This window comes from Neomonachus schauinslandi, chromosome 6 (assembly GCF_002201575.2).
Source record: "Neomonachus schauinslandi chromosome 6, ASM220157v2, whole genome shotgun sequence".
NCBI lineage: Eukaryota > Metazoa > Chordata > Mammalia > Carnivora > Phocidae > Neomonachus > Neomonachus schauinslandi.
Window position 1 is genome coordinate 114,800,621 of NC_058408.1, and position 11,858 is coordinate 114,812,478.

Below are 11,858 nucleotides of genomic sequence, written 5' to 3' on the forward strand. Positions count from 1 at the left end.
ACGATCACCCATCTGGACCAGTGTGTAGTTCTCACATGGAGCCACTAAGTTGGATATCCTGTTCATACCCTGCACGTCTTTCTTTTACAGAGAAAAAAAAGAGAGAAAGAAAGAAAGAAATCCCACTTTGCAATTACATCTGGTCGACAGGAAGCTCTAGTTTTGAGGGAAGAGGGCTGCTCTTCCAAAATCATCCCCCAGAGGCACCCACTGGCTGACCGGGGACAGTCTTCCTAGCTGGCGGATGATGCAGGGGAATAAGAAGTGCACGGACGGGTTCAGCGACTCCTCGAGCATCGGCAGTGTGCTGGACGATGCAGACAGGGAGGTGAGCAGCCTCACAGACCGGGCCTTCCGGAGCTTGTGCATCTCAGAGGACACATCCCGCAATGACTCCGACCTGGCCCTGTCCCCGGATATCACCTGCCATGTGTTTGGGAATTTCCCCCAGGGAACAGTGATCCACACCCACAGGAAAAGCAGCATCTGGAGCCAGTTACCGTCACAAGGCACGGAGCACGCGGGCTGGGCGGCCACATTCCAGCAGCTCCCCAAGTACGTTCAAGGGGAGGAAAAGTATCCCAAGAGCAGCCCGCCGCTGACACCAGCCCAGTGGAGACTGGAGGTGCCCGTGTCCGGCCTGAGGAGCAACAGCAAGCCTGCTTCAAAAGTATCATCACTAATTAAATCTTTTGACAGGACTGAGAACCAACGCTGTGACAGCAGGCCTCCTACCAGTAAGCCCCCGGCTCTCAAAAATCCCCCCAAATTTGCTCCTCTTCCAGAAAGTGGTGTCCACTTCTGCTTCGATTCTGCCTTTCTGACGGTCAGGAGGGTGCCTGCTGAAGTCTCTGGCGCCCACCAGAATAGCCACCAGCCTGGCAGGAAGCACGGAGAGCAGGAGTCCCCCAAGAATCCCGAAATGGCCTGTCATGGCTCCAGCAGTTTCCTCCCAACACCCGAAAACATGACCAACTCGTTTGAGTCCAAGTTCCCCTCCCCGCCCCACAAGCCAGCCAAGGGTGAGCCTGGAAGAGGTAAGGAGTGGCCCTGCAAAGGGACCTTTCTTCATAGCGAAAACAGTGCTTTTGAGTCCTGGAACGCCCACCAACCGAGGCTGCCCGAGAGAAAGGAGGCTGCTGACCCCATCCCAGAGAGCAAAGCTCCCAAGCATTATGATGACGCGCCCTTGTTAAGAGAGCCCCAGGCCCCTGAGCACAGAGTCTCCCCCTGCCACTCCCGGGCCAATTGCAGCCAGGAGGTGAACAGGCTGGCTGCAGGGGCTCTCACGGAATCTGGACCCTGGGGAGCTAGGGATCCAGGAGCCCAGGCGTTCGCTGTGGAGGGAAAAGCTTCTAGCTCACAGCCTGACCCTCAGGTGAAGCCGACCCAGCCCCCATGGAGGAAACCAAAGCCTGGCAAAGGAAGGAAAGAAAGTCTACCAGATGCTTCAGAAGAGAAGAAGCAGGTCACCAGAAGAGGCCCAGCCTTGTATACAAAGCACAATCTCCAGGGACAATTTCCAGAAAGCGAGGCTCTTGACCTGCCCATGGACCCCAACGAGCATTATAGTCCTCCTTTTAACATCAGTAAGCTTCTGACCCCCATCATACCCACCAAGCATGTCCTGGAGCCATCCGACAGCCAGCCAGGGGAGATAACCCCATCACCCCCAGGGCAGCTAAATGGGTACCAAGAGAAGGAGCCCAGTGAATGTCAGTCTCGGGACAGCTACAAATCCAAAGCCCCCAGCCTGCTGTTCAACCTTAAGGATGTGCGGAAATGTGTTAAGAGCACATACAGCCCCTCACCTCTCTTGAAAGGCCTTGAGGAGAAAACCAGAGGCAAGCAAGAACCCGTGAGCAATGGTGACATCCTTCCCAATGGGCTGGAGGAGAGCCCTCCAGAGGAGCTGTCTAAGGAGACACCAGCTGACGGCCCTTCTGGGTCACACACCAGTACGCAGAAGGACCCTAGGGCTGTCTCCAGTGCAGCCTCTGCAGATAACTATCTAACTCTTAGCTCACCTCCAGCTACCACCCAAGCCCCCTTCTGCATCAACAGGGGGGGAGCTGACAGAAACAGCTACGAGAAGGACGATGGAGATCCGGAGATGGGCACCAATGGGTCGGGCAAGTGTCCGGACGCCGGGGAACCCTGCCCTAGGAAGCACCTGTCCCTGAGGCTTTGCAGCAGAGAGCCTGAGGCAGGGAAGGCTGCAGAGAAACCAAAGACCCTCAGCCTCGAGAAGGGCTTCTTGAGATCCGTGTCTCAAGAGACAGAACCAGAGAGAGATGCAGGACTTCAGAATCCAAACTTCAACCAGAAATTCTCCCCAGGGCCCCTCTCTCCCGAGGAAGAAGATGTGTTTTACAGTGACAGCCAATCTGATTTCATGCCAGGCTTCAAAAGTAAGGCCAAGTTCAGCACCAGCTCTTCAGACCAGTCCTTTGCCTCATTTGAGGATCAGCAGAAAACGTGGTTCACCGAGAGCCAGCAGGAAGACAGGAGGAACGACGGAAGTGAAAGAGACAGTCGGAAGGACGAGAAGGAGAAAGCGATGGGGAAAGAGGAGCTACAGCTCTGTGCCCTGAGTAATGGGCCCACGTGCGTGCAGGAGCGCAGCAAGAGGGAATCCTTGCAAGGAGAAGAGGGAGGTTTGTCTGGATATAGACCCAGGAAGGCATCGAGAGAGGAGGCTAACTTCAGAGGCACTTGGATGGGGAGAAGTAAGGATACAATCAAAGACCTTACCCCCTCACCATCTTCTACTTCAAACAAGCACATATTGTTTGCAATTAAAGACAACACCTTCAGGGCCACCCCCGTAATAAAACCCATCATGCGGCCCCTCCTGAGGACCATGTCATCAGAGGACCCTCTGGGCAGCAGCCACAAAGAAGACGACTTGCCAAAGCCAAGCTGGGGAGAAGAGGCTGGTCTTGGTGGCCCCGAGAGCCAGGAATTGGCCAACTCCCCAACCCCCGCTAGCATGCAGGATGCACACTTGAAGCACACAGCCTGGGAGGGCACGAAGGACCACGGGCAGGTGCCTGGCATGGCCCGGAGGGAGACTTCCCAGCCAGTCCCAACAAGAAACATCCCGTCTCCTCCACTCATGGGAGAGGGCCAAGGGCTGAAGCCACCCCCAGAGGCTGCACGTCACATTGTGGCAAATGAAAGCAAGAACAGTTCCACGGACCAGGGGAAGCTGGATGCTCCAAGGTGCATCCCCACCATTGCTTTGCCCCAAGGCGACCCAGAAGACCAGCCACCCCCACGGCAGCTGGGAATGTGTTGGGAAGAGCACACACAAGATTTCAAAAGTCACTTATTGTCCACACCCAGAGCAGGGCCGCCAGGGAGAAGACTGGTCCCTGGGGAGATGGCAATTTCCCCTAATGCCAGCTCCCTGGATGAGAGCAGCGCATGCTCCCCGGCCACCAGCAGCACCTGGGATGATGGCTCCCAGGTCCCCACTGAGCTGGGCCTGCTGCCAGGGGAGCCTCCTCACCCCAGGCCCTGGGCCAGCCTCTACCCAGCCAGGGTCGCCCGTAGGGAGGACCTGACACACGCCCTCACATGGGAGGCTGGCTCGGACCCCCAACTTGAGCCATCCGCCGAAGACCTCAGGACACTTTCTCCAAGAGGTTCAGTGCTGGACATGGCCACCAGCTCAGCGGGCCTCCCTGAGAAACCAGAGCCTCCTGCTCAGCAGGAGAGGGCAGCCGGCAAGCCCCCGGCGGTCCCACCCAAAACAGAGAAGGCCCTGCGGCGGGCCAAAAAGCTGGCAAGCAAGAGGAGAAAGACCGACCAACTGCAAGAAAAGCATGGTGAACCTGGAGAAGAAAAGCCCTTCCTGGAGGACTGGGAGCGTAGGCCACCATCCCCCGGAGAGAGGCCCCGATCCAGGTTCCCCGAGGTCCGTTCCCTGCCCCCTCCCATCCACCGCCACTCAGTGTCTGCCTTAGAGCCACTCAGGAGGCAGCCTGGGGGATCCCAATCCCGTATGCCTCTGGCCCCTTACCCTGCCACCCAGAAGGTCCTTCAAGACCCCCAATCTGGAGAGTACTTTGTCTTCGATCTACCACTCCAGGTGAAAATCAAGACCTTCTATGACCCAGAGACGGGCAAATATGTCAAGGTCCCCATCCCATCCTCTGAGGGGGGTTCCCCCGAGCCACCCCCGCCAAACACACCTGATTCTCCCTACATGCTGTACCCCCACTTCCGGCCCCTGCCCTTGATGCCACTGCGTTGCTCGTCTCAGCTCTCTGCCCCCACCTTCTTCAGGCAGGGCCCGCACACCCCCGAGGCGGCCGGCCCTGGTTCCCAGAGCATGCAGCCAGCACCTCCCCGGTGCCCAGCGGAAGAGGGGGGAGATGCTCCGCGCCTGGGCATTATCTCTACCGACGACCTAGAGGACTTTGCCACAGAAGGCATTTCTTGAGAATTACAGCAGACTAAGCCCCCTCAAATAAACCCAGAAGAACTTACTTCCCCTTTCCACCAAACAATCAATCACTTACACACACACACACACACACACACAGACATCAACACATACTTAGCCATGTGGGATCCCTAAAGTCTCAAAGGAAGTGGGGATTCTGAGAAAACCCCACCTGAAGGGCTTCCTGGGGCTCTCCTCCCTGGGAGGGCACTGTTTGCATGACTGGGTCCCTCCCAAGCCCCTTCCCGGATCCTGGATCTGCTCCCTTTACCCCTTCCTTCTCCCCTCCCTTACTCCCTGTCCTCCTCTGGCCATGCCACTGGGGTGAGTCCAGCCTGATTCCTAATGGCCGCTCTGCTCGGGCACCGCACCTACTTCTTCTCAAGGGCCGGCTCATGCAGTGAGCCAACTCCCAAGCCCCCAGAAATGCCGCACTGCACTGAGCGCAGCCCTGCCCGGCGAGCAGACCACCCGGCCCAGCCCCTCCAGGTCCAGCATGGCACAGAGAAGCGCCTCTACCCTCGCTCCCATGCAGTAACCATTTGCAGCTCACTGCAGGCAGAAATGGCTAAGGACTGCCCCAAGGCAACCCTGCAGAAATGTTTTTTTGGTTAGAGTGGGTTTTCTTTACTGAGGAAGCTTTCCTCTGAAGGCTATTTTCTGATAAAGAAAAGGCTACCTTTTAAAAAGTGAAACAAGCTTGCAGATGTGGTTCTGTCCTGGACTGGTCTTCCATCTGTGGGCAGTGGCAGGTCTCCCCTGGTCAGTAAAGTGCCTTGTGCTGTCCAGGCCTTCCATCACCTTCCGTCACCGCCGGCCACGCAGGGGCATCACTCTGAACACAGCAGCCTCGGCACCTGCTGCCATCCCGGCGCTCCTCCTGGAGCCCTCAGCACTGTCCCTGCATTCGCGGGGCCAGGCTGTCCACTCATGTAGGGGGACAAAGAGGAGGGAGACCCAAGCTCACCATCACGGCTGGCCCAGGGAACTGAGTCAGGCCCCAGGTGTCCCAATTTCACGACTGTTAACCTATGCCCTGTGCTCAAAAGGAAATTGTATTTTCCCAACTCCCAGGCCTTTGGGGATGTGGAGGGAAGTATCTGATTCAGGTCAAGGCAGCAAAATGCAATAACCATCTCTGGCCTCTGAGAACAGAGGCGTCTGTGAGCACATGCACACTGTGGGCAGCCATGCTAGGAAGGAATGCAGGCTGGTTTCACGGGCTTCCACCCAGGGCATCCGCTGCAGCAACTTAATTCTTGTGCTATGGGAAAGACAGGGGCAAACACGTCTCCCTCCTTGTTTAGAAAGGGCAGCTGTTGAGGCAGCTGTCGGGACTGTGCTGTCCATGTTCCCAGGGACCCCACAAACTGCATCATCCTTGTTCCTTTGGCAAAGATGCTGTTTCCAGGCTGGAAAGATGGGAAGGCACAAAACTCACCAAGTCCCAGGCTCACACCAATACAAGAGCTCTTATTCTTGGCCACGATTTGGATTCAGGATTTTCTACCTGTTTGTTTTCCCAACAAGTATGGCCACACCTTAATTTCATTGTGAAAATACTCCACAAATCCCCTGGCTCGATGCCATGGTGAGACAACCAGACGACTGGCCAGGAATACAGTCCGGCTGCTGTCCGAGAAGTCTGGTTCCCACGAGTCATGCATTGGGGTGCCAGTGGGAAGAACAATCTGTGATCTTGGCTCTTGCCACTGTGGCTAAGCATCCTCTCACCTGCTTTCATCTTACTCAGATAGGAAAATGGATAGCTCATTTTAAAATTCTCAGGGCCCAGGAAAAGAACTGCCTAACAAAAATAGAAACCTTCGGTTAAAAAAAAAAACAAAAAAAACCATAGTAATAGTAACGATGTCCCCACAAGGAATAATACACTTTCCTTAAGGGGAGCTTATGTATGGGGAGGCAGTCATCTTCTGTCTTAGGAACAATATAAGCAGAGCTATTGATCAAGCTAAAAGCATCAAGGTAGATATTTGGAGATCAAGGTCAACTTCCTTATGAATGCACAAGAGGAACAGGGCGTCTGGCAGGATGCAGCATCCACTCAGAGAGCAGGGATTCCTGGAACACCTGGCTCCCCAGCAGGTCAGCCAGAGGAAGGCCTCCATCACTTACAGCAAGGTTCCTATGTTCCTAGGAAGCAGGTAATGCTTCCGGGGGATAAAATCAATGAAGACCAACTCATTTGCAAATAATGTTCTCTTTCCTTCCTCCCTTCCTCCTTCTTTCCCTCTTTTCCTCCCTTTCTCTCCTTTTCCTTATCTCTCTATTTTCCTTGCTCCCTCCTATTACAAACATTTTCAGAGTTCCCGTCCTGTGCCAGGCACTTCACTGGGCTCTAAAGATATACTATGATAATTAGATCTGGTCTCCACACCCAAAGAATTAAAATCTAACAGAGAAGAAAGACAGTGATAGTCCCCTGTGGTAAGTAATTTAATAGAGTGGTCTGAGGGGCATCTACCTCGGCCCGGGAAGAAAAGGGGCTTCCTACAGGAGACAGCACCTAAGCTGAGTCAGGAAACACCAAGGAGTACATCAGCTTATGAAGACACCAGAATTTCCCCAGCTTTAATCTATCTATTAAACAAAGATGACATTTGTGAAATACTGATAGATTGGCCTTACCAGGTCAAAGTATAAGGGCTTAGCTAATGGTTAATTAGCATTTTTAATCAGCACCAGAATCAACCAGTGTAGCCTCACAAGATAGACCTTTATTGTTATGTCCCTTTAGCTTCTGAATTAGTATTTCACTCCTCTGAGTTACCCAAAAAAAACCCCACTATTTCTACCATTGTGTTTAATAGGACAGTGGTGAGAACTGTGAAAACATTTTATTTGTGGAAATCGTGGATTGAAGCCATGCGTGCATCTTTTATTTAGTGCACTGGCGAGTTATAACCCCCCCTCAGTGTTTCCTGGGGGAGGTACATAAATGTACCTCAAAAGAACAATCAGAGGTCCTGGAGCTATCCAGTGGAAAGTGACCAAGAGCTCACATTGTCAGTCAAATGCTATGAACCAGCTCCGGAGCCGGGAGCTTTCAGACCGGCCTCCATCCTCACAACGAGAGGTAGCCTCGTTCGCAAAGGCACTGAGATTTTGAGTAACTTCCCACCGTCACACAGTCACTGAGTGAGGGGGCCACGCCAGGAACTCAGGCCACTGTCACTTTCACTAGGTGGACCCTCTTTGCACGCCCCTCCTGCTTCTCTAAGTGTGGTCAATGAATCAGCAGCCTCCAACATCACCAGGGAGCTTGTTAGAAATCCAGAATCTCAGTCCACATTTTCACAAGAACCCCCATGGATTTATTTGCACATTAAACTTTGAGAAGTGCTGGGAGCCTCTGTTTGGCCCGGAAAAGAAAAGATGCCAGGAGACGCACCCAGGTCTTCATGTCTGCAGCTTCGCCGCGGGCCCAGGAAGAGAGCCTTACATGTCGGGGTGGGAGAGTGGCAGGGAGGCCGATTCATGCCCACTACAGGAAGGGCGGGCCTAATAACTGCACCACCGTGTCCAGCTGGCTAGCGCGGCCTGGGGAGCACTAAGCTCCCCATCACCGGAAACGTGCCATAGAAGCTAGTGACCCCTTTCCTAAGACAGGGATGGGTTCAATGTCCAACGTGTCCTAACTACATCTCTGAGACCCCAGGCTGCACATGGGGCTCCAGTATAACAATGTTGTGGGTCCAAAGTCTAAACAGGGCATGGCCGCAGGAGTGAAACGCATGAATGAAACATTTGCAATTGAAAGAGGAGCTCTAGGCAAAACATAAATTCTATGCAGGTGGGAAGCATTTTGGCCCAGATAACACTGCGATATTACACACGATTGTCTTATGTAAGCCTTCTATCTCACTCAGATATAAAGTCCAAGGTAAGCAGAGAGAGCTCTGGGCCATGTCATCAGAGCCTGTCACCACCTGCTTATGTGTCCTTAGTGTTACCCCAGCAGGGCCATCTGAGCAGAGGGCTCCTCCTTGCGCTGGACTCCGTGTAGATGCAGAACTGCAGCTGATTCTGGGGGTTCTCTCCTTCACCTGCCGGCTCTCAGACAGGAAGCCCAAGCCTTTCTTGGCTTTCCCAACACCTGTGCACTTGATGACCAGACAGCCCCGGCTGCACTTCCTGCTCACCTCATCACCTCTCCAAGTGTGGGAAAAGGACAGCTATAAATAGAAGAGCTCCCCGGGGGACTCAGGGACACCCAGACTCATAAACACCATCCTAAACAGAGTTCCCACGCAAATGATCCGGCGCTGCCCGGGCCCAGCGTTCCCACCAGCAGGGTCACTTCAGTGGAGACATAGGAGGAGGCAGGGCCCATCTGGGTTTGCCATGGGCAGGCACTCCTCCAGGTGGAAAGCTGTGGACGGGCAAAGGCACAGCCAGGTCCTGGAACTGTCCAGCGCAGCCACAAGCCCTGCCAGAGCCAGACGCAGGCGTTCCCTGGAGCTCTGAAAGGAGCCCATGGACTGATCTCAGAAGACAGGAACGAGGGCTCCCTTCCAAGGCGGTTGAGCCAGTGTTCCCAGCACACGAGGAGATAATGGGGGCCTGAGGAGCCACGCGCATCACCATCCCTAAGCAAAGCCAGTCTTGGCTGTGCTCATCATTCATCCAACTGCAGTTTCGTTTTTTAAGTCCCCTCACTGTTCCCGCACTATTCTCCAACTCAGCGTATTCTGGGCATTGCCATGCTGACACCATTTTCCAGCCCTTCCATGCCATCAGTTCTCCTCCTGGGTCCCAGCCCTGGCCTCCATCTCCCATTCCCATCCTTCCCAAGCTTAGAAGTGCACCTTGCTCTCTTTAGAGCCCTCTCATCCCCCTTCATCATAATGTGTTGAGTGATATTGTGGATGCCTGCTATCCTGTCTTCCATGCTCAGTCCTATATTTTCCTCTGAATTTGGAAAATTTTAGGCTGGTGTGCTCTTCTTTCGCATTTACAAACTCTAGATGACATGGTCAGTCTCACTCGGCATTCCTGTGCTTTCAGCAGCCCATTCTTCCGTGCTGATCAAGATGGAAAGTGCCAGCAAGCCAGGTCAAGAACTCAGCCAACACTGCCATAGTGGAGCCCCATCTCTGCCCTTCCTTGCATGGGTCGTCTGTTGCGTACCTGTGTGAGGAGTATAGGGAGGGCCCTCTGTCCAGCCAGCTGATCCACTGCACCGGGCAATGTGATTTCAATGGCCTCCCCACACACTTACCATATCTCTTCCGCCAAGTTTGCTGACTTCCCAGAAGGTGTATACCTTCTGATGGAAACCTTTTGACCCATGTTCAACATCACTATTCATTAGGAAAATGCAAATCAAAACTACAAAGAGGCATCCATTAGGATGGCTAGGATTTAAAAAAAAAAAAAGAAAGAAAACAAGTGTTGGTGAAGATGTGGAGAACTTGGAACCCTTGTGCACTGCTTGTAGGAATAGAAAATGGTGCAGCCACTGTAAAAAATAATAATGGCAGTTACTCAAAAAGCTAAACATAGAGGGGCACCTGGGTGGCTCAGTCGTTAAGTGGCTGCCCTCGGCTCAGGTTGTGATCCCAGGGTCCTAGGATCGAGCCCCGCATCGGGCTCCCTGCTCAATGGAAAGCCTGCTTCTCTCTCTCCCACTCCCCCTGCTTGTGTTCCCTCTCTCGCTGTCTCTCTCTCTGTCAAATAAATATATATTTTTTTAAAAAGCTAAACATAGAATTACCACATGGGCTAGAAATTCCATGCCTAGGCAGATACACAAAAGAAATGAAAGCAGAAACTCAAACAGATATCTGCACACCCATGTTCATAGCAGCATTATTCACAAAATAGCCAAAAGTTGGAAGCAACCCAAATGTCAGTCAACAGATGAACGGACAAACAAAATGGCGTCCATCCGTCCAATGGAATATTCTTAAGCCTTAAAAAGATTGGGCTCCATGTTCTCCTGGAATCAAAGGTGCAGGGGCCAGAGGAAGGCAGGATTTGGGACTGTGGGCCAAATTGAAAGGGTGTGGGGGCCCGCTCAGACCCACACTCTGGCGATAGCAGAGCAACTATACCTGCCTCCAAAGAGAAAAATGGAAGAAGGAAAAGCTCCAGAGCTCTCCTCTCAAACCAGGTCCTCCCCTTCCGGCCTTCCCAGCTCAGCGCCACAATGCCCACTCCCTGGTGGCCCAAGCCACAGTCCCCATCCCCACTGCCCCCAATCTCTTGCCCCCAATTCAATCAGACCCCAAACCTGTGGATTCTACCTCCAGGCATCTGTCAATATGCACCATTCATCGGCACCCCACCACCACCCCTCACTCAGACTGCTGTTAGAGCCCCCCCACTCCTCCCACTCCCAATATGACCCCTTTCCACTCTCCTCACAGGGACTCCAAAGCCCTGAATAATGCCCCACCCTGATCCAGAATGTTCCAGGACTTCCTGCTCACCTCGGCAGAGTCAGCTCCAGAGAAAGACATGCACAGCTGCCACATACTGGGACCTCAGTTCTCGGTGGCCTCATCACCTGCCTCCTTGGATTCCAGTCATCCTGGGCTTCTTTGAGTTGATCAAATGGGCCATTTTCTCCCACATTCTCTGACCCCTCCACAGGAGGTTGGGTCTGCATCTCCTTGCCCGCTGGTCTGTGCCCAACAGGATAGAGTTGGTGTGCAATGCCAAGGCCAAGTCAAAAAATGCCATGCCACATTCCCCAGTCCCCTGGAACATGCATCCCTCAAGCCCCCAGTGGCCATGGAGCAGTCCATGTCCCCTGGCTCACTCTGCTGTAAAGAAGCCAACACTGACCACGTGGGGATAAAAAGAAAGGGAGAGACCCCAGCCCTCTTGTTCTAGCTCCTGCGTCTAGGCCACCTGAGCCAGAAGCAGCTCACCAAGCCATTCCCAGATTCCTGACCCACAAAACCGTGAGAGATGATAAACTGATTGCTGTTATTTTCAGCCACTAAACTTCAGAGTAGTTTGTGACACAGCAAGAGATGACAGGAACTCTGTCTTTCCACCAGCCTCCTTTCCCTGTCTGCTCTCACCCTCTCCCTGCTAGCCTCCTCTTGACTAACTCTTGTGAAACCTAACACTCCCCAGCTTAGACCACGTCCTCTTGGAGGCCATCCCCAATGCCCTTGCTCTTGACCATGCACCTCACTTTCCCCACTTGCTGGTCCATGGGCTTCTCCCATCACAGAACAGGCTGTAATTGCCCACTTAAATGTCCCCCTCACCTACCCAATGGTCATTTTGGAAGGAGGAATCTTGTCTGTCCACATCATCACTGCATCCCCAGTGCCTAGCACAGTGTGAGGTCCAAGGTAGGCAACATGTAAACATCACTGAATTCAGTGGGATTCTTATTTTATTTTGCCCTGTTTTAATATTTTAT

At 53.3% G+C, this 11,858-nt stretch overlaps 1 protein-coding gene across 1 annotated transcript; it reads left to right on the forward strand.

Moving 5' to 3' along the window:
- Positions 1-244: 244 nt before the first annotated feature.
- Positions 245-4,557, forward strand: C6H10orf71 (chromosome 6 C10orf71 homolog). Its single transcript, XM_021700093.1, has one exon. It carries the CDS (start codon positions 245-247, stop codon positions 4,448-4,450), a length of 4,206 nt encoding a protein of 1,401 aa, XP_021555768.1. The 3' UTR covers positions 4,451-4,557.
- Positions 4,558-11,858: the final 7,301 nt, after the last annotated feature.

Excerpts from the sequence above, each read along its gene's own strand:
- C6H10orf71 (XM_021700093.1), top strand. The coding sequence starts at position 245 with ATGATGCAGGGGAATAAGAAGTGCACGGACGGGTTCAGCGACTCCTCG.